Consider the following 22,684-nt stretch of genomic DNA (forward strand, 5'->3'; position numbering starts at 1 on the left):
TAACACCTCTTCCAAGAGGAGAATAAAATTCAACACAACTTCCCAAGCTTCCACTCTACTACACAGAATGTGGTGTCTGAGTTTGGGTCTTTGAATAGATCCATGGAGAGCAAAAGAAACAAGGCCACAGTTAGTGCAAAGCTCATCCAAAATTTTCTGTTTCCAGGATAAGCAATTACAAGCCTGATGATCATAGTTTGCCTTTGTAAAAATGGTCCAGGCTCCTCATAAAAAAAAAAAAAAACAAATACTGGAGAGCACTAGCAGAACAGCTACAACAATGAGCAAAGCAAGAAGGCACTTCCTACAGACAGGAATTCATTCCATGGGCAGGCTTAAATGACAAGGAAGGGCACTGCTGCCTTGATTCACCCCCCCAAAATGAAAGCATGTACATGAGATGCCCAAATGAGGAGAAGCAGAGGTGAGCTGAATGTGAGGTAATGTCCTTCTCCTTATTCTGCATTCATTCCCATTTCCCTGGGAAACAGAAGGGAGTGAAGGAGGCAGCTCTTATCCTCAGTATCTGGACTAGAGCTGCAAGACCACATGTGTAACTCTGTGGTTAGTTACTTACCTGCTTGAGTCCTGCAGTTAAGGTGAAACCTGAAATCCCTGTGTAAAAGAGGAATCTCTGGACTTTGTGGTGGTAAAGCAGAATCTGCCTGACATCTGCTAAGAGAACACCTGTGCTGAGGTGAACAGTCCCCAAGCATTTCGAGGGATACAACTGGGATGTTCCCAGCACCCTTCCTGCACAGATCCTGCACACAGGCAGCTCCTGGGACATGGCAGAAATCACGGTTCCATTCCCTTCTTCCAAGGAGAAACCAATTAAGAATAACCTTAAAATACAATAAAATTCAGTCTCTTGACCTTATTGGTCCCGTCCAGGTTTGCCTATTATCAGCCTCAAAATTCCATACAGGCAGGATTAAAGAAGGACCAACTAATTCAAAGCAAGAGACAGGCTATAAATCTGGTTTAAAAAAACCACAAGAAACATAATGCATCTTGAACCAGCATTTTGCTATTGGTACATATGTGTCATTCAAATAAGCTGCATTAATCACTGAGGAATAATTGCTGAAAATGTGTTTTATACTGACTGTATCAGCTGCTGATCTTCAGAGATGAGCAGCAACTCCACATGCAATCAGGTGTCTAAATTACTAGCAACTCTGAGCTGGTTCTAAATAAAAAAAACCAAAAAACAAACAAACCCAACAAACCTCCCCCCCCAAAAAAAAAACCCCAAAACCAGAGCCTGGTTCTCTATGCATTAAAGATAATAAGCAGAGAAAGGGCCTGCATACCTGGGGGACTGGCAGCATATTGCTCTGAAACTACAGAAGCAGTACCCTGGGAGATGACCAGCATCTTCAGTGACATGTCCATACTGCCAGGGAGCTTTTCAAAGCCCCTCTTCTTAGAATATTGAAGTAGAGATAACTTGCTGAAGCCTCGAAATCTCACTTGCCTGCTTCTAAACTGGCAGGGTCAGGAATGAAAACAAAAATGCAGCAAGATGAGCCCTTCCAGAGCCCTATTTACTATGCAGATACAAAAATAAGAATTCAAGTACAGAGGCACAATAATCTGCTTCGTGGTGAAAAGATACCTTGTGTAAGCAGTTAAGAGAGTTTATAATGCCTTGTAAAAAGCAAGATGCATATTGAAACATGACACATATTGGTTTCAAAGTTCCCTGTTGCAGCAATACTTCACTCTTCTCACCTGGTAATTTCAGAGCACTTTGCAAAAGGAGAGAGCATCGTTTGCTCTGCTTTCAGAGAAGCACAGGTGAAACAAAGGAAATACAAGGTACCTGCACTGCAAACAGCTGAAAAAGTGCCATAGCATTTACCAAGGATGATTACATACCCCTTGTTAAGTTTTTTTTGCAATGCAAAATCATGGCCAAGCCTATTGCACATTATGGAAGTTTTAAAAATTATTACCTTTCCTTTTTTTACAGCAACCTGATTCACAACCTGATTTAGTAACTTTTTTTTTTTGTCTTGAGTACAAGACAAAATGGCATTTCTCCGCAATTGCATCAGAAGGAAATCCAGAACTACTTTCAGTTTGTGTTGTAGACAAAATAGGAAAGATAATCAACACAGGGAGGCTTTCAGTCTCTTCCCATCTCTCTGCCCACTGTTTTGTCTCCACCATTTCACATCTCCAAATCCACATACATCCCATTGATCAGATAATCCACTTGTGTATAATCCTTCCTCTTGTAGCTCTCATAGGCCTGCATAAGGAAAAGAACTGTAACAGTTATGAAAAAAAACGTGCCAATTAATAGTACTGCCAGGAGAGAACGTTTATCCTCTAAGTACCGAGTTAGGGGCTTGGCAGCAATGAGAACATACTCATTGTCCATGTTCTGAGCTTCTTCATGGCCTGAAGCTGTTGTTTTGGGTGCATTTGCTGTTGTGCTTGTTGAAAAAATATAAGACATTGACTTTATCCCATGCCCAGTGGTGGTTTCTGGTGTAGAGGCAGCAGTTAAAACCCTGGCACCTCCTGTAGAGCTCAGAAGAGAAGTTGATTTACTCAAGGGTGTTGTGGTTGTACCTGCTTTTGGCTCTAGATACAGCAAAGTAATTCCAGGCATTACATCCACACCCTGTGGATTCACAGAATGTGAAGTCTCCAGGGGGCTGAGTGTCCCAGCGTGAGTGGGAGCAGTGGAAGATGTTCCTGGGTCCTGTGGGATCAGAGTGGTCAGTGCTGTGCTCAGTGGCTGCAGGACAGCTCCAGCAGTGCTACCGGAGTGGGAAGTGCTGGTGGTGGTTGGGTTAAACTGCTCTGGTTTAGGCATCTGAGTACCTGCTTCAGATATTACAGTGAGAGGAGGAGAAGTAGAAGTGAAAAATACTGAGACAGAGCCATCATATTCTGATTTTTCAGTGGTGGTCACGAGCTTGGTGACATGGCTGGAAGTAGTATCAGAGATGTTACCAGAGGTGGGAGAAGAGTCAGTGGATGACTTGGCTTCAGCAAAGAGATCAGAACCTCCAGGGGTGTTTGAGGCCTTTGCAGTTGTTTCAGAAGCTGTAGTGAAGACAGTTGCATGGGTAACACTTACTGTGATGGCTGTGGCAGTGGTGGGTGTTGCTGTGGTGGTGGTTGCATTGCTTGCAATTGGCTTTATTGCATTTGTTGTTACATCTTCAGTCTCAAACTCAACTAAATTCCTCAAGTGAATCTTGCGAGTCTGGGCAGTTGAAGAAAACAAGTTTCCCGTGTTGTGTTGGTCAACTTGTGCATTTATCATCCTCTTCTTTCTCTGCGTGTAGCTTTGGTGGTGAAACAGGACTGTTTCCCTTTTCCAACTCATTTCTTCAGAAAGACAAAACCAATTAATTTCATAAGAATAAAACTCTTAAGCTCAAACCTGACCTCATATCCCACACATGTAAACCAGAGCCCATATTCTATAATACAAGCAGTACAAGTGAAATAAATCAGTCCTAAAATCAGCAAGGACATGAAAACTCAGAGCCTTGCCTTTATTGCATGTAATCCCTTTGAGGAGTTTTTTTGTTTGTTTTGGTTGGTTGGTTTTGCCACAGACCTCTGCTATTTGCCCAGCCAAGGAATTAATTCCACAAAAGGGCTGTAATGAAGGAGAGCTACAACACAAAAGCACAATATCAACAGCAAGAGCATTATGAATGCCAGCTCCTGAGAAGAAGACTCATGCTTTTGAAGTTATACAGCATTGCACTTAAGATTCCTAATTTTCACCTTTTAAAACTGAGTGGAAATTTCTACTTACACCTTCATACTTCAGGAGAATTTCCTTCATAACTAGTGATCCAGATTTATAAAGACTTAAGTCCCTTCTGCTTATCAAAGGTCTGACTGCTATGTTGCAGAGAAACCTTTGCCAACTAAATAACCATGACCAAACTTTTTTTCTATAACTTGAGTACAGCAAACTCTTGAAACATACTTCAGAAGACTGATTCCCCAGTTAAGAATAATTTCCATTTTGTTATTTCATCACCAAATTAAAATTAAAGACTGTAGCACTAGAAGGTCACCATGGGCAACTGCTGCTAAAGCTGCACCCATGATAGAAGCAGCCTGCAGTCTCTGACACGAAATCTCAGCAATCTCAGAAAAAAAACAGTGCCAAGACATTTTCCTTTCTCTTAAAAATTATAAATACATCTTTTGTGTCTCTACCCTCCAAAGGGCATCATGTGGAGTGCAGGTTACTTGAATGAATTTTTCAACATGGAGAAAACCTGCTACTCAGTAGCAGTTACAAAAATTACTCCAAGCACAAGCAGGCTCAAGAGCTGTCACGCCACTTTTCCATGCATTTATTCTATATATTATAAATTAAATATATTAAATATTTTATATATTTAAATATATTAAATATATTTTCCATATATTTATTCTATTCACCCTGCAGGCATTTCACAACCCATCTCCCTCAGCTGAAAGCCAGGCAGGATCTAAGGCAGGCATTTAGAGCAAAAGCACCATTTAGAGCCTGGGTTTAGGAGGAGCCTGAAGCAGGGTGTTACCTCCAAGCAGCTCTCTGATGTCCTGCTCCCTGGCCTTGTGGCACACACTCAGCTGGTGACACTGCAAGAGGATGCAGTGATTCTGGTAGGGCACAGCCCAATTACAGTGATGGGTACCTACAAACAGCAAAGCAAATGGGTTGCTACACACAGAATACTGAGCACACTGCTTCATGACTATAGTTAGATATTTAAAAAAAAAAAAAAAAAACAACAGAAAAGAAACCCAAACCACTCATGAGTGCTACTGGAAGGTACTTCAGAATCCTGACTCAGCCTTAGTGAAAATAACTGGAAAGTCACAGGAATCAATATAGCAGCTCTAACTATTCTAAGGTTCAAGCCTCACTTCTCTAATGAAAGAAAGCACAAAAATAAATATACCTGGGGAAAGTGGGAATGGACAATGAGAGCAGTGAAGCTGATCTTAAAATCTAAAGCTAACCATAAAAAAAGACATTTCAAATCCTTCTCTCCAGATTATCTTTCTGCATATGGCTACACATTAATGTCAAGTTTATATCTTTTCCATCTACCTTGACACCACACACTGGCCACCAAATAACAAACAGAAATTAAATTGCTTCAGTAGGTTTAATACAGAATGTAAACCTGAAAAGGTTTATGCTTTTTAGTTTAGTTTCGCATGTTTTCCTGAAGATGGAATGGATTACTGATTCCAGAGGCTCAACACCCTCTGTCCAACACAGGGAACACTCAACTGGACTTGCTCTGTATAAAACATATCAGGAGAGAACAATGTAAAGGGTATAAAAGAAGTAGTTGAAATCAGCAACAGGGTAAAGCATGGACTTGGATCACCTCCCAGTCCTGACCACAAACTAACTTAATTTCTTAATGCCCTGGAAGAGGCAGCTGAGAGCACTTTTTCCACTCGTATCAAGATATGAGGAGGTTAAGATGACGTGCACCATGTTGAAAGATTCCCAGGTGGAAAAGACAAACATTCAGTGCTACAGACCCTAAGTCTCAGCACAGTCAGTGTGACTGTGTTATCTCTCTAGAGTTTAACCTTAAAAAGCAAAAGATTAAGTTTTCACAGCTCTGGTGCCTGGGAGACAAACCCACTCCCATTTACCTTCAAAATAAAACACCTGGTTTATTATAAAGGTGCTTTGTTTCTGCTATAAGGGGATAACTCATCATTAAAACTAAAGGTTTGAAAGCACTAGGCATTAAAAAAGGCATCTTTATTGTATTTCTGACACATTGTCAAATTCATCTGTGTGAGCCAAGGTCTCATCCCCACCACAGCACCACAAGGTGAGTAGATGCTGCAAGCTGTCACATGTTGCTAGATAAGATAGGGTCCTTCATAAGGACAATTCCAAATGACTCATTTAGAAGTTTAATGCTTTTTAAAGACATATCAGAAGCAGACAGTAGAAGGCTCTCATCTCCCCAGACTTGTTTAACACTGTGCTTGGTTGCAGGATAAAAGTGGTTTCCTCTAAGGCAGAAAAAAGACATAAATACCAGTGAGTACAGACTAGTAACTCCAGTGCAGCTGCCTACAAGGGCACTGCTCACTTGCAAGTATCTGGCAGCATGGAAAAATCCTTCTGCAGGAGAAGTGACTTCTCACCACATGCAGTGCAAACCAAGCAGACACGTGCTGTGTCTAACAGGAACTTGAAGGGAAATGGTTGATCTGGATTCAATTGAACCCAAGCTGTCAGGAGTTCCATAGCCCCACAGGACTGCACAAAGAAGCCACAACTATAATCACCTGTAAACAACTGGAATTAAGAAAGACAGGTCAGGGGAGCAGGGCAGACCTTTAAGGAACTGAAAACCCAGCTGGAACTCCAGCTAAGGGACAAGAACTTCACCTGCAGCACCTGGGAGCTGACAATCCTGCCTGCACTGCTTCTCAGTTGTCAGCCTCTTTATTTGCACCACGTGAACTCCTCTCCCTTTCAGGACAGAAAATCTGTGTTCACATATACAGAAGGAAATCAGCAGGGAGAATACAGTGGGAGTCAACATCTTCAGGGATGGCCTTGCAGGGAGGCTTCTCTTTTCGGGAGTAATTCTTTCTTATGTCACTTTCAGATCTGCTGCAACATACCTATTAAAATTAATTAAAAACAATAAAAAAAAGAAAATTATTCATTTATATCAAAAGGGTGTTCTACTAAATACACTCCTATCAGCAGGAATGATAGACATACAAAAGGCAGGCATACATAGAGAGGCAGGAGAGGACTTCTCAAATTCACTGGGATACTCTTTTCTTTGGAAGGGGTATTTTGCTCTTCTTTCCTCAGGCACCAATTGAGAGCAGCTCAAGTCCAAAGTCATGTGTACAAACCCAAACTCAAAGTCCACAGGCACATGGCAGCACAGACATAATGCCTTCTGACTTTCTCTGGGACCCTTAATGTTGTTTCCAGACCTGACAGGAGGGTTTGCACCAGTCTGAGCACACTGGTGACAATGGTTGCTCCAGTCCTAGCCCTGCCCTTACCCCAAGTCAGTCAAACCCAAGCATCATCCACAGCTGGCTCCTGCTTTGCTTTAAATGCTCATTTCTAAAAGTAAAGTGAAATTTAGATGGAAACAAGCAAAACCCCATATTTCAGGTCTTCCAAGACATTACAGAGACACACCATCTGTTATTAAAGATTATTCACACTCACAATATGCCTTCATTTCCTTACCTAAAGCAGTCTTTCCTTCATTAGCAACGCACACACAAGACTCCATCCTAATGGATGGACTCTCATCCTTGAAGTGACTGAAGCAGCTCCCATTGACTTCAGAGCAGATCATCAGTTTATAGCTGGATTTACCCTCTTGTTTCCAAGACTTTTTAAAGCTTTATGATGAGATTCCAATCCATTCAGCCTGAACCAGACCAACTGGAAGTTTCTCCCCTACTAGTTTTTAAGGGCAACCCTCTTCCTCACCACTGAAGCAAGCCATAGTCCTCATCCTGCAGTTATGAAGAGAAATGTCACGGCCTTCCATGGGTTGTATGACATCTCTGAGGAGTATTTGACTGCAGTTGAAGACACAAAGGGAGTTCACAACACAGAAGGAGCAGCACGTGTGAGTGGTATAACCAGCACAGTGAAAAAGATCCAGTGGTCATCAGCAACATGAGTAAGACCCTGCTTTGGCCAGCCAGGAAAGAAGATTCCACCTGAGCTCTCCACTCCAATCCCAACCACACTTGTAAATTTAAGATCTGAAGAAGAGCCTTTTATTCCCCCAAGAAAGATAAAAATAATATTTATTAACTTTGACTCCCAGATTGCAATAGTCTAATGCTTCGCACCATGAATTTGTTTCCAAATTTTCTTTCTTACTTTAGAACATAAAGTCTTGAACAGGGTAAGAGTTTTAGGCTCAAAACCATCCTGCCTAAAGAAAGGGTGAAAGTTATTCCAAGCTTCACAGAACACACAATATACAGGTCCACACTGGACTATCAAAGAGTCAAAGATGGGGACAAAACTTGATACTTAAATGCAGTGTCCCAAATTGCCCCTGCTTACTGCAGGAGGGTTGGACTAGATGACCTTTAGAGGTCCCTTCCAACCCAAATTATTCTACAATTCTATGAAATTCAGCATCTCTAGTCATCCTACAAGCTCCATAAGGAACTCAAAGCCTCTTTGCCACCCTCTTATTGTTCTAGTAAAAAACAACAGTTATTTTGCCTGTTGCAAGTAGCATTTTCAACAATCATTCAACATTTCTCCATCTGCTCTCTGGGGCAGGAGGGGAGCCCCAAAGGACTGGACTGCAGGATAATTTTACTGCTAATCTCAGCTTCTGCACTCTCCAGAAGCTTTCTCCTTGGAGTAAGTTGTGCACAGCATTGTGCCCATTTTGTCTGAGCACATTTTTACTGCAGTCAAAAGTTCATGTTTAGGCCATCCCACCCTGAAAACAAATATTTTGAAGTCTGAGGGAAGAACAAGTCCTGGCAGGGAAAGGCAGCTCCTCAGCCCCAGCTACCGGGTGCCCTGCACTCAGCTCTCACACCACACATCCACACTGCAGACAAACTTTGCTCATTCCTTCTCTTCACTTAAACTTCCAAGTGTGCTCAGTGGAATCTGAAAGCACCAGTGCAGAAGAGATGCTGACGTGCACAATACACAACCCTGGTCCCACAGCCTGGCGCACGGGCTGCTCAGGACAGGGAATTGGTTATTAACATTTATTTTGAAATAAAATTTATTTTGCAAACAAAATAAATGCCTCTTACCTCCTCCAAAGCACCTGGCAGTCTGTCCAGATTAGGGCAGCACCAGTTAGAGGGAATGTGCCAAGCTCAAACACAAAAGGTTTCTCTTCCCTCTCTCTCACTAAACATGGTTTCTCAGGGGCCACCTGATAATCCCTTCCCCAAGGGACTCAATACAAACTAACAAGCTTAAAATAAATTTAAGCATTCTTTAGTCAATTTTAAAAATCCCTTTATGAACTGCAGAGCAAGCACATGAAGTAGGCAAACACAATACACAGCCAGAAAGCACAGCAGAAAAGCAAACATTTAGTTTCCAAGCCCAGTAAGGGGATAACCAGATGCAGTTGTACCTTAATGCCATCCAGATGATACTTTGGATCCTGTATTAAACATCAGAACCTGCAGCTAGGGTTTTGGGTTTTTTGGCTCCTTCTACCTTAGCACAGTCCCAAATATCCAGAACAAGAGTCACAATTACTTGCAGATCATTTTTTTCCAGACTGAACAACTGCCTTTTATAATTACAAGCAGTAAGCTTTATTTCTGCCTTTCCATCACACTTTGAGCAAGCCCCACATGGCTCCATTTGTACTCAAGAGACCTCACTGAGCACCCACCCCACACACCTACATCCCAGAAAAGCACCATCTAAAGCTTCTTCTCCAGATCATGGTGCTCCCCAGAAGAAGCCATCCCCTGGCTGTTGGAGACAACACAAAAGAAGAGATAAACACTACTGTTCCAATCAGAAATTTTGAGAAATTAGAGCAAAATTCAAGCCTTGAGCACTACCTTCTCCATCTGTAGAGCACTCCCCAGGAAATTTAAAGTCAAACAAAACCACAAAAACAGCAACAATTAAAATCTGGGAAAGCACTAAACTCTAAAAAATGTAAAGTTTACTTTTACCACCTGTAGCTATAACTCAGCAGGAAACAGGCACACTGGAAAACCTGAATAACTAACAACTGAATGACTGAAGACTTTGCCATGTATGCACACATCCAGAGGCCACTGCCTCCTAGGTTTCATAAGTGTTTCGCCCTCCTTGCTCATCCTCTCTATGCTCAAGCCAAGGAATTTGTGCCAATAAAAAATTAAATTATTATTTTCAAACAACATGGAAGGAAAGTATGCCTACAAACCAGTGTCTTATCACACTGACACATCAGCTAGGGTAGGATGGTGACCAACAAGCTGGATCTGATAAGAACCTGGGGCTGACATGAGGCCAGCAAATCATTTGAGGCTGATCTGCTGCAACAGTAGGATGCAACTTACACATGAAATGTGTTACTCTGAAATGTGGTTTAAAGAAAAAACACTGCCAGCTCAGGTTTAGACAAACATCAAATATATTCCTTCTATCACACAACTTCTTCAGAGCACAACACTGCAGAGCTGGGCATGTGTTAGAGATCTGGCACACCCCTCCACAGGAGCAGGCAGAGGAGAGGATTGGATTGACATTGCTTTGGTCACTGATGCCTTTTCTGAGGGTGCAGGGCCATGTGCCAGATGCTGATCCACGTAAAGTTTCCACAGAGAAGAGTTGGTGATACAGAAGCAGACAGGACCCTGGTGGTGGAGATGTTGGTGACAGAGAGGTGGATGCAGGGCACTGCTGCCAGGGGAGAGCTGGCCCTTCCCAGTGATGTGCAACCAAGGTGTCCAGGGCATTTCATACAATATAGTTCAAATTAAACACCTTTCAGTAATACCCTCAAAGGTAACATACTGGTGGACTACCACATGAACTCTGCAGCCATCACACTGATACAGAGTAAAGGAGATCAAGAAGGATAAAAGGCAAGCTCATAATTCTGGTTCCTCTAAGAGCCCACAGAAGCAGGTACTCTGCAGCAAGGGTGCTTCATGCTTGCTGAGAAACGGTGTTAGAAGCTGATGTGTGTACACGCAGAGGAGGAAATTGTGTCTGAGGTGCCAGTAAATTCAAGTCTGGAGATAACAGAGACTTAAACAGTGACTTAAACCTAAGGGTACAATAATCAAGCATTACTTTTGGAGAAAGTATAAAACGTCAGTGTTAAAGTCTGGTTACCCACTCACCTCCCTGAAGAACTTCACTGGAGTCAGTAATTTCCAAGTAATAAAGGTCAAGTTAAAATTCACAGAAATTGATAGTTTCAATTCTGTCATGCACTCCAGATATTTCTGAGAAATCACTATGCTCCTCTACAGATCCATGTAGCTGTAACAATAATCTTATGTGTGTAGGAACAGAGGACAAGTCCCTGTGTGTAGTGTAACAAGGCAACCGGGTGCCCCTAATTGCCAGGTAGTGAGCATGAGCTTGTGTCAAGCCCACCTGTGCCTGATTAGGGTGAGCCCCCACTGCGCATGAGCAGGACCAGGGGGCCAATAAAAGGTGAGTCCTGAAGCACAGGCTCAGCTCAGTCTTGAGCACAGGGTGCTCATCGCCATCAGGGTGAGGCTCTGAGGAGTCTCAAACCCGAGGCCTTGGCATTGCAGTACTGGGTCTTAGCCGGCTGCACCACCAGAGCCTCACCCTGAGGGTGATGAGCACTAGTGGCACAATGAAGGTAACACAGTGCTCCAACAGTGACTGACCTCTCTGCAAAGTGTGCTCAGGACTGAGCTGAGCCTGTGCTTCAGGACTCACCTTTTATTGGCCCCCTGGTCCTGCTCATGTGCAGTGGGTCCCACCCTAATTAGGCACAGGTGGGCTTGACACAAGCTCATGCTCACTCCCTGGCAATTAGGGGCACCTGGTTGCCTTGTTACACTACACCTGTGTATGGTTTTGAGGAGGGCTCCCCACAGCAGTGGTGCTATAAAAAGCATCAGGCAGTAGTGTGCAGAGCTCAGAAATGGCTAAGGAAGTTCAGGCAGCCTGGAAATGCCAAAATATGGTCCCAGTGAAACAACTGAAGAGGAACTTATGCTCAGTGGTAAAAACTTAAAGGAAGGGAAGCATTTTTGGTTATTCCTTCTTTCTGCAAAGAAGCAGGATCTTTGTGCATATCCTGAAATAACACGAATAAAAAAAAAATAAAAAAATCAGAATACATGAGCCTCCACCTCCAAACAAAACCACCTGAAGACTCCTAGGTTTCTTTGTTTAAAGCTAACAATTCCAGTTAAGAAACAAAGGTAGTTTTATATGGAAGATCTGTGAGGTGAGATGTAGCAACAGAGACATTCCAGCTTATCACAACACAGTATGATTCTGGGGAGCTTGGCACCATACACATTAGCACAAATCAAAAGATTTTTTCCAAACTCTCTAAGCCAGGAAGATACTTACAGGGATACCAAATGAAGGCTGCTGGCAGCAGCTTCCCTGCTTTGTGATTCTGACTGCTTGAAAGATGTGCAAATCCCAGGACAGGGTGGGTGGGGAAGCTCAGCTAAGTCTATTTTTTCCAAACAATGAGAATCAAATGCAGTAACAGCCCTCCTCATCCTCAACCAATAAGTCTTCAGGTCATACACCAACCTGAATTTAAGCCTACGGGACAGGACACTGGAATCTGGAAACAAAAAATCCTTCCCTACCTACCCTTCCTCTCATGGATGCCCATGGCTGCCAAGGCAGCATCTGCAGAAGGGTTTCAGCCCAGGTCTCCTCTCCTGGGGGCAACAGGGCAGCAGCTGTGCTCTCCCACCTCATTCTAGGTTCTCCCTTTTCAGTTTCAGAGAAACTCATTTAAGTTTTGAGTCAGGATGCTAACTGATTAATACGTCAAAGTAAAATTAGATAGGACTAAACTCCTTAAAAGCTTTTCCAGTAGAAATGTCTTTGTACAAAGCACCCTTTATTGATGGAAGAGGGACTGCACAGCAGCTTCTTGTGAACTCTTCTGAGCTCAGTATGGGAAGTCTCTCTCTCTTGTTGCTGCTGACATTGCTAATGAGGGCTCCAAAACCATTCCCCAGTGTTACCTGGGGCATCCATGGGCATTACCATGGGAATCTACAGTCAGCAGAGCACGTCACCAAGAGACATTACAACCACCACAAGCACCACTTTAACTTACATCAAAGACACACAAGTGAAAACCTGCATGGCTTCTCATAATCTCTTGTGGTCTGTATTCTACTGCACAGACAGGGTCGAAATAGAGAAATTTTCTGACAAACTCTCAGATGCCTTCATGCTTATCTCAGTCTTCAATTTGTGCTCAGCAGTGCAGCAACAGAATATGGAAATAAGAAAGCTTTCTCGACTTGTTTCACCTAGACTTGAAACAAAAGCAAGAAGTTATTCTTACTCGTCCAGAAATGCAACAGCACAGACCTAGTTCCTGATTTTATGCTGGGGATGGTCTTTAATAAGGGAAACAGTGAATTAAGAAAGCCAAAACACCAACAAGATCACCCCAGCCTGGTTCAAAGATGAGTTCAGCATGCACAGATCAACTCAGTCAAGAGACTGCCTGGAGAATGTTGTCCAAAGACAGACAGCCAAAACAAGAATAAGGACCAACATGTGTAAGCTACACTACAAGTAGTAACTCCTACTGTTTGCTTCAATTTACTGCATATTGTTTTGAAGATTCCAGCTCCAACATAATCCAGTACAAACCTGTCTGATCTCATCACATCACAGCATAGCAGAGCACCATTAAAGATCAAGAATCAACAGGTGGAACAGGCTGAGTGAATGAAATCATATACAAAACAAAAGGCATGCCAAGAATTCACTAATTTATACTTCAATTAACATGCACATCCTGCCTACCAAAGCTGACCTTTTTCTCCAATTCCAGTTTGCTACTAGATTTTCTGCAAGCCTAGAAGGAGCAAAAGCTACAAATGCAGAAGAACAAGAATCTAGGTAACCAGCACTGAGGTACCTGACTTTTTCAGCTTTAAAAACTTCTTCATCCTTTAAAACAAGTATGTTTAGGAACTGGACATCAGACAGAATACTCCAACTTGCTTCCTGGTAAGTCCCACTGCCTGGTTGTTGGGGCTTCCCCCTGGCTGCTCAGCTGCAGTAAACTTCACACCAGTAAACTCACACCAGTAAACTCACACCAGTAAACTCATCTGTTCAGAGCCAGGTACACAAGGTTCTGTCACCAGTTCTGCCTTCCTTGGAAGCAGCAATTTGTAGTAATCCAAAGATTTGCACTCTAAGCAGCATAGTATCCATACAGAAGGACATAATGCATGCTCTGTCATGGTAACTGTCAGCTCCTAGGACTACTAGCAACTATTTGCTTCTTAAAATCATACAGAAACCTGAAAATTTCTGAAATCTCCAGAGCTACCTTTAAAGTGACTGCATGGGCCAGAGAGCCAGCAGTCTCCTCTTCAGGTCACCTCCTTATTCTGGGTCAGTTTAGTAGCAAACCAGTATCTGAGAAACTGAGGGAGAAGGGTCCTTTGTAGAAGGCTGTGGCCATCTCAGAGGCTGTAAAACAACTTTTGAAGTTGTTTCTGGTAAATGTAATGTCAATGCTCACTCCCAAAAGGCCAAAAATTAAAAAGAGGCAGAGAAATTTAATTCCTCTAGCCTTAAAGCATGGCTGGGCACAAGGTGCTCTGGCAAAGGCAATATGAAAGAAGATTAAAACTGATGTCAGGTTTTCAACTTCTTCATTAACATCAGGCATCGGGCATTGACAATATAAAGCCACCAACTTTCAAATATAAAAAAAAAAAGAAAAAGGAGGAATCTTTCCATTGGATGTTGGACTCATGTTTTGTGTGGCCTTCACACAGACATCTGTCCTTAGGCTTATAAGGCAAGATCCAATAGAGAAATTCTTAACCTACCAAGGATTCAGTCTTACAACACCTTTCATGATACTAAAATGATGCATTTGCATTTAATGCATTAGAAATGTATTAATTAAATTGTAATTAGCTTGTATTAAACGCATTGATGCGTTTAATAGAGAAATGGCATGCTCCACAATATGGAGAATGAGCTCCAACCAAGACACTGACAGAACCAGAAGCTATGACCAAGCTGTGTGTAACAACCCAGCAGGGTTATGCTGCACCTAAAGCCAGCAATTAGCTTCAGTTCTCAACACAAAATCTGCATGACCTGTTCTTGGATGGATTTTTAGTTTTATCAAAAGCATGAGAGAACCTGAAAACACAGCTCTAAGCCCGATGACACTGTATCAGACACCTTTTCATCAGCAGGAAGTACATAAATTATCCTAATGTCCATGAGGACTTTAGCAGACAGAGTGCAGACAGTATTGATTTGACCCACCCATGGAAAGAAAGGTTTATCCATCAGAGGGTCTGCTCCAGGTCAACAATCCCAGCTCAGAGCAATGTGAGAGACACACAGGAAGCTTCAGAGGGAATCTCCAGTTTGTGTCCAGTCTCTGGTCCTGTCACTGGGCACCACTAGAAAGAGCACATAAGCATTTATACACATGGATGAGACCCACCTAAGCCTTCTCTTCTCCAGGTTGAACAGAACCATCTCTCAGAGAGACCCACAGAACAGAAGTTGCAACAAAGATTCAAGAACAAAAGCCTCCACAAATGTAGACATAGACAGATCAGAGGGACTGCATTAATGACCACCTGGCACAGCACAGGAAGAACTGTAACTTTCAAGGACAAATGCTCTATAAAGTGAAATGGTAGTCTTCAGCCACACCACCTACACCTCTCACATGGCTCTGCTACACTGAGACCATGCAGGAGCTGCTGCTCTTGCAAACAAGGACAGTTCCAGGCATGTAAAGCATCCAGCTTAGCAGCTTCACATCAGCCTAAGAAAATGTCATAAAGATGCTACATCATCTGTACCACAAACCAAGGAAGGCACCACGACTGTCCCACAAAAGTTTCACTATAAAAAGGAACTGGAAAGATTAAATACATTTTGCACATTTTGTAAACTTCTAGGTAATTAAGATTCATTAACAAAAACGGACATACAACAAAAAAATATTCAGGAGGAAGCATGCTTACTCTTTTCAAAGCTGGTCTCAAGTTTTTGCACTCAGGCCAGCTGGTCATGCCTACCCTGTGCCATGCTCATGAATGAGGCATTTTTCAAACAAACAAAAAAAGTAATAAAAATTGAAACCTGGGTATAGAATGTTTTATTTTAATGAAGAACATTCCTCTTCTTTTAAGCCTCATAAGGCCTCAGAGTGTTTTAGGGGGCCTACAAGAAGGCTGGAGTAGGGCTTTTTACACAGGCGTATAGTGAGAGGACAAGGAGAAACTTGAAGAGGGGAGATTTAAGTTAGAGATTAGGAAAAAAATTCTTTCCTGTGAGACTGGTGAGACATTGGAACAGGCTGCCCAAAGAAGTGTTGATGACCAAGTTGGATGGGGCCTTGAGCAAGCTAGTCTGGGGGGAGGTAGAGCTCAATGATCTTTAAGGTCCCTTCCAACCCAAACCATTCTATAATTCTATGATTCAAACCCACTTCTGCAGTTCTGGCCACTTGCTTTCATTGGATCAGCTGTTCACAGGAACATTCAGCAATGTTTATGCAGACATTCTTTAAAGAAGGGGTCCCTGTACCATGCTGGAGATACACTGTCCTTTATTGGATGAATTTCTGAGACGGATCTCTGGCCACCTTACCAACATGGTGATCTCCTTGGATTGTCAGAAGTGAAGAGCTGGAAGGCTTGCAAAAAATATGTCAAAAGAGCACAAAAGGCTCCTGTTGGCACTCATTTCAGCATCACTACAATACCTGCAGCACCAGTGGCATCTCTACACTGCAGCTGTGAACTCACAAGCCCCAATGACTTCTCTAAGTTGTATAAAGGGAACAACTCCAGTCCTATGGAGCAGAAATGGCAGGAACAAATATATCAAGTGCTTGTCTGAGTTCAGAGAGAAAAGGTTCAACAGCAGCTGAATTCACAGGATTTATTGGCTACCCAGTCAACAAGTCCTTTAGAAGTCCTTCTCAGACCAAACCAGGCTGTGTATCATGGACAGATGGGGCATGATGAACAGATGCACCTGCAAGACATGCCAGGAAGGGAAGCAACATTGCTGAGCAAGAGTGCAGTGTCAGATGGCATCTGGCAACAGCAGGGTCATCTCCTTCCAGTTCTTTTCAAGACTGGCTCCTGGTGCAGCATAAGCTATGGAGTTTCATCCAGCAATTACTGTGCCAGGGGTAGGGGAGGCAGGAACTTTGTACCAGCTCTGTGCTCATAGGGCTGAGCACCTCCTTCAGAAAGGCATAAAATCCCAATTTAAACACTTCCAAGGGTCAATGGTCAGCTGGTGTGCCTTGCCATTGTTCTGCAAGGGAGCCAGAGCAATGCACAGCAGCTGAGAATCTACATGCAAGGGCCAGTAAATTGCCTGATTTTTCCTCCAGCTTTCCCAGTACATAATTGCTCTTGCAATGAGCAAACTTGTAAAGTTTGTACTTTACAAACTTGTATCAGATAAAAAGCAATGATTAAAGGGCAAGGATAAATCTAAAAGAGACACTAGCAGTGCCTGTGCACGCTTCTATGTGGTGATGAGAAGCCATGAGAACAGAAACAGGTCAGAATAAATGGATCTGAGCGTGGCTGCTCAGCACAAGCACAGAGGCAATGCAGACACCTCCACATGGAGACAAAGGCTGTGAGGAAATGCATGTGCAGAACATCCAGCCACCCATGCAGCTGCTCTGAGCCATAACCCAGTATCCTTCAGAATAAGCACAATGAAGCACCCACTGTGATACAGCTGTTTTTTGGGTACACAGCAAAGCAACAAGTTCATTCCTCCCACATTCAAGTCCCTCTAACTTTTCACTGCAACTGTGTTGGCAGAAACTCTTGCTGGACCTGCTTTACAGTGCTTTCAGTTTGTAAAACTGTGTTTAAGCATGCATGAAAACACATAGTAGATGTGCCTGGTTAACACAGTCAAAGCACAGGGAGGTATCAGCAGATGTCTACACTAAAAGCTTAATAAAAACTTTTATCCATACCTTTAAAAAAACCAACCAAACAAACAAACAAACAAAAAGAGGCAAGGAACTCTATCCTAACAAATTGATTCTTCATGGTTTCTTCAAGTAAAGTTTGATATTTCCATCATGCATGGCTTTAAAACAAAGGTCTTCATTCCTTAATGTTCCTGTGACATTTTTCCCTTGAAAATTTAGGTCAGTCACAGGCAACTGAAGAAGTCAGCTACTACAATTTAAAGTAGCTACACAACACAACCCTGCATGCAGGAATCCAGAGCATGCAACCAGACATTTTAAATACACTATCAGGCCTTCAGCCTGGTGTTATGTACAGGAAAGCATCATATGTGATGTTTTTCATCACTGAAGCTTCACATTTTGCTTGCAAATTACTCCCATTCACCTTTGAAGAGTGGTGCCTGGAGGCTCTCCTTAGGCAGAAGCTGCAGGTTGCATGGATGTGCTGATTAGAATTTCAACAGCAAATAACCGTATGTTTTTTCTGGTGGATGAGTTTATAAATCCAGTAAGGAACTTGCACTTAAAACAAAAAACAAAGATGTCTGCACCAATGTATTAATAAAGCATCAAAACGATGTATGAGTGTATATGTATACACATTGTACATACACATATTTTATATATATATCATAGAATCATAGAATGGTTAGGGGTGGAAGAGACCTTAAAGATCATCTACTTCCAACATCCCTGCCATGGGCAGGGATACCTCCCACTAGATCAGAATGCTCTAGGCCCATCCAGCCTGGTCTTTAACACTTCTAGGGAGGGAACATCCACAATATCCATGGGCAACCTAGTCCAGTGCCTTACCACCCTCAAAGCACAAAATCTCCTAATATCTAATATCTAAATCTCCCCTCTTCATGTTTGAAACCACTTTGTCCTCTTGCTACAGATCCATGTCCAAAGCCCTCCCCCAGCTTTCTTGTAGCCCCTTCGAATATTGGGAAATTGCTCTGAGCTCACCTGCGAGCCTCCTCTTCTCCAGGCTGAACAACCCCAACTCCCTCATTCTGTCTTCACAGGGGACGTGCTCAGCCCTCTGATCATTTATTTGCTCTCCTCAGAGCTCTACCAGGAGCTCTGTGTCCTTCTGATGTTGGGTTCTCCAGAACTGGACACAGAACTCCAGGTGGGGTCTGAGCAGAGGGGGAGAATCCCCTCCCCTGACCACTGACTGTCTGTGCTGCTCTTGGTGCCCCCAGGACATGGTTGGTTTCTGGGCTCTAAGCACACACTGAGGGCTCATGTTGAGCTCCTGGTCCACCATCACTCCCAAGTTCTTCTCAAGACTGCCCTAAACCCTTTCTGTTCCCAACGTTTGTTTGTGCATGGGACTGCCTCAACCAGGTGCAGAACCCTGTACTTGGCTTTGTTGAACTTCATGCAGTTTGCACAAGTCCACATCCCAAGCCCATCCAGGTCCCTCTGCATGGCATCCCTTCCCTCCAGCATGGTGACTTCACCACACAGGTTGGTGTCACCAGCAAACTTGATGAGGGTGCACTTGATTCCACTGTCCCTGCCACCACCAAAGATGTTGAACAGAACGAGTACAAGTACCAGGTCCTGAGGAACACTACTTGTTGCATGTCTCCATGTGGACACTTGAGCCATTGATCACATCTCTTCAGGTGTGACCAGCCAGCCAGTTCCTTATCCAATGAATGGTCCATCCAATGGACAATCTGTTGTTCCAGTTTAGGGACTGGAATGTCATGACAGTGTCGAATGCTGTGCATAGGTCCAGGCAGATGACATCTGTTGCCTCTGTCCACCAGGGCTGTGACCCCATGGTAAAAGGCCACCAAATTAGTCAGGTAGAATTCGCCCCTAGTGAAAATGTGTTGGCTTTCACCAAACACTCCTTTGTTATCTGCATGCCTTAGCAGAGCCTTCAGGAGGACTCATGGTGTTGACAGGCACAGAGGTGAGACTGACTGGCCTCTAGTTCCCTGGGTCTTCTTTTTTTCCATTTTTGAAAATGGACGTTATGTTCCCTATTTTCCAGTCAACAGGAAGATCACCAGACTGCCATAACTTTTCAAATGTAATGGACAGTGACTGTAACTTCATCCACCAGTTCTTTCAGCAGTCGTGGGTGAATCCCATGAGGTTCCATGGACTTTTTCACCTTCTGGTCCTTTAGATGGTCTTTAGATATATATAAATTAGAAGAAAGCAGCAGCAAACATGCATACAAGTGCATTAATCTACTACAGATGTGAAAGATAATAAAAATTGATAGATTACTTCTACTTCTACTTGTCCACTACTATGTAGTGGACTGCATTAACACACATAATAGTGGATGATTATGTAAGTATAAGAAAGATTAATACAGAAACACATGCACTTTTGAGTGAGAGACACTGCATCAACATACATATTATAGCATAGTTTTCAAAGTGACCAATCAGGCACAAACCATCCAAGACATAAAAGGAACCAAATGCTCACTCTTAGTGCATCTACCACACTCAGTAAGGCTACATCTTAGCTCAAAGTGAGGAGGATGAGGATTTCTATGGACTGGCTCCTCCAGTCAGCAGTTAACTCACTTTATCAGGACACAGATGTGCTGTTGCATGACCAAGCCCAGCAAGCAATTCAGTCAGCTAACACGTAGGACATCAAGTCATCTTCCTTGACAGGATCCTGAGACACGACTTTGTTGCCAATCCTAGAAGACAGAGTTTGGGAGACAGCATAGGTGAAAGTTAAGGAATTCACTGAATCCACCAGAACAAGATTCACTGCACTAGGATATGCCCACTGGATACCAGATTTGAGAGATTGGTCAAAGTACTCATTCTTCCTACAATCTACTGGGTTACAGCCGACACCTTGCTAATGTTAACCAGGGTGCAGTTAAACCTTTACTTAAAATATGGTAAAATGAAAAATACCTCTGCAGAATACCACAAAAAGCAAGATTCCATTCACAAAGGTAATCTAAACCATATGCACTCAACATGATTTACTAAGATACAAGATGTTTTTACGTATCTGTGAAGCCATGCATAAGGGTGATCTGCTACAGACTTTTGAGGTGGTCCATGGGGCCTAAAAATGCAACATTTCGGGCAGTAAATTACTTGCTGAGTCCATCAGCTCTCTTCTCCGCAACGAAAAGGTTTTCTCCTCTCACTCCCACCTCCCCGGGAACAAAATAATCCATGAGGACACGTTGCGTTGCACAACAGCAGCGGCTGAGTTGCAGAGCCGCAGCTTCCACGTCGGCTACGAGGAAGCTGCAACTTATCCGCGAACTGCTCTGCAACTTCTGAAGCAGTTTATGGGAATTGCTGCCGAAGCCCCGCACCTCCCCCCGAACCCGGCCCCAGCCACCCCTCTCCCTCCCGCCCGCCTCTCGTAGCGGTTCCAACCTCTACAAGCTGCGGGTCCCCGCCCGGACACCTCCGGCACCGCCGCTCACCCCGCACGGCTCCGGCTCTTCCCCCGTCCCTGCTCTCCCGCAACGAGCAAACGCTCCCCGCACTCAGGACGTGGCAGAGCCCGGCGCAGAGTACGATCCAGAGCTGCGAACCACTCCTCCGGGCCGAGACAGCACCATGGCCCGCAGGGCCCCAGCGGAGGTTGGGCAGGGGGAGAAGGAGGAGCAGGGGGAGGAGAAGGAGCAAGGGCAGGAGGAGCAGGGGGAGGAGGAGCAAGGGGAGGAAGGGGAGAAGGAGGAGCAGCAAGGGGAGGAGAAGGAGCAGGGGGAGTAGGGGAAACAGGGGGAGGAGGAGGAGGAGGAGGAGGAGCAGGGCAGTAGGAGCAGAGCTGCCGCCCTGCGGTCACCTCGCGCCGCGGCCGGGCCCCGACACTGCTGCTCTGCTCTCACTGTCCCTCCGTCCCTCCTTCCCTCTCTTCCCTCCCTTCCCTCCCTCTCCCCTTCTCTTCCCGTCCGGCCGCGCCGCGGGCCGGGAGTCCTCGTACGCAGGCATCACTTTTCACCCCCGGAAACAGTGGGGGGAGAGGGGGGCAGGTGGCAGATGATCGAGGAAGTGAAGGACACCACGGGGCCGGTGTGTGGGCCGGGTTCTGGCGGGCGGCAGCGGCCCGGGAGCACCGGCGGTAGTAGTGGTGCTGGGATGGGGCCGCCTGCTGCAGCGCATCTGCTGCAGCGCATCTGCTGCAGCGCATCTGCTGCAGCGCATCTGCTGCAGCGCATCTGCTGCAGCGCATCTGCTGCAGCGCATCTGCTGCAGCGCATCTCCTGCAGCGCATCTCCTGCAGCGCATCTCCTGCAGCGCATCTCCTGCAGCGCATCTCCTGCAGCGCATCTGTGGCCAGGCCGCTGGGCCCGCCTGACGGGAAGGCAAGCCCGGCACCAGCCGTCCCCTGTGACCCTCCTTTAGGGAGGAGCAGACAAGATAAATGATCAGAATTGATCAGAGTATACATACATACACCTCATACTCAGGATAAATTTGAGGGAACATGAGAGTCAAACCCCCTTCACCCTTCTTCACCTGTCCCTGTTTTGCTTCAGCATCCTGGGAGGATTCCATCCCTTCCTCTGCCTGTGGTCCTGATCCATCCCAGCCTGAATCTGTGTGTTCCTGCCTCCAGCTCCCAACTGCTGCTGAGTCCAGGAGTCCAGCATGGACTTTCCCAGGGCTGCCCTGCAGCCTCGGTGGTGATGTGAGAGTTATTGGGGGAAGAGGAAAGGAACATATAATTTTTCTCTATATTTGTATAAATTTAATAATCTTTCCCTTTAATCCTTACTGTTTCATTAAAGCTGTGCACTTCAGTTTCCAACCCTTATTCTCCCTCCTTTCTTTATCAGGGAGAGGAGAGGGATTAATAGTGAGCATCTGTCATACAAGTGCCTGCCCACTGTTAAACTGTGACCAGCAGTCAGTGCAAAGCAATTAGCATGTGTCAGAAATCCTTATGGATGAGCTAAACACAGCAGAGCAGAAACCAGGTCAACAGTAGCTCCCATGAGAATTTAGTTA

General features: G+C 44.3%; 1 protein-coding gene across 4 annotated transcripts; it reads right to left on the reverse strand.

The window, feature by feature from the left end:
• Positions 1-1,519: 1,519 nt before the first annotated feature.
• C5H11orf24 (chromosome 5 C11orf24 homolog) lies at positions 1,520-21,355 on the reverse strand. 4 transcript variants are annotated; one of them, XM_030451263.1, is made up of 5 exons: positions 21,154-21,355; positions 20,276-20,397; positions 6,410-6,648; positions 4,557-4,673; positions 1,520-3,354 (listed from the first exon to the last, which is right to left on the reverse strand). In XM_030451263.1, exons 3-5 carry the CDS (start codon positions 6,564-6,566, stop codon positions 2,180-2,182), a joined length of 1,449 nt encoding a protein of 482 aa, XP_030307123.1. In that variant the 5' UTR covers positions 6,567-6,648; positions 20,276-20,397; positions 21,154-21,355; the 3' UTR covers positions 1,520-2,179. The 4 variants fall into 4 exon arrangements, with proteins under 4 accessions (XP_030307123.1, XP_030307122.1, XP_008494274.1 ...); XM_030451262.1 differs by having other exon boundaries at positions 21,104-21,355; XM_008496052.2 differs by lacking the exon at positions 20,276-20,397 and having other exon boundaries at positions 21,104-21,355.
• Between the last annotated feature and the right edge of the window lie 1,329 nt (positions 21,356-22,684).

Source organism: Calypte anna, chromosome 5, assembly GCF_003957555.1.
Source record: "Calypte anna isolate BGI_N300 chromosome 5, bCalAnn1_v1.p, whole genome shotgun sequence".
NCBI lineage: Eukaryota > Metazoa > Chordata > Aves > Apodiformes > Trochilidae > Calypte > Calypte anna.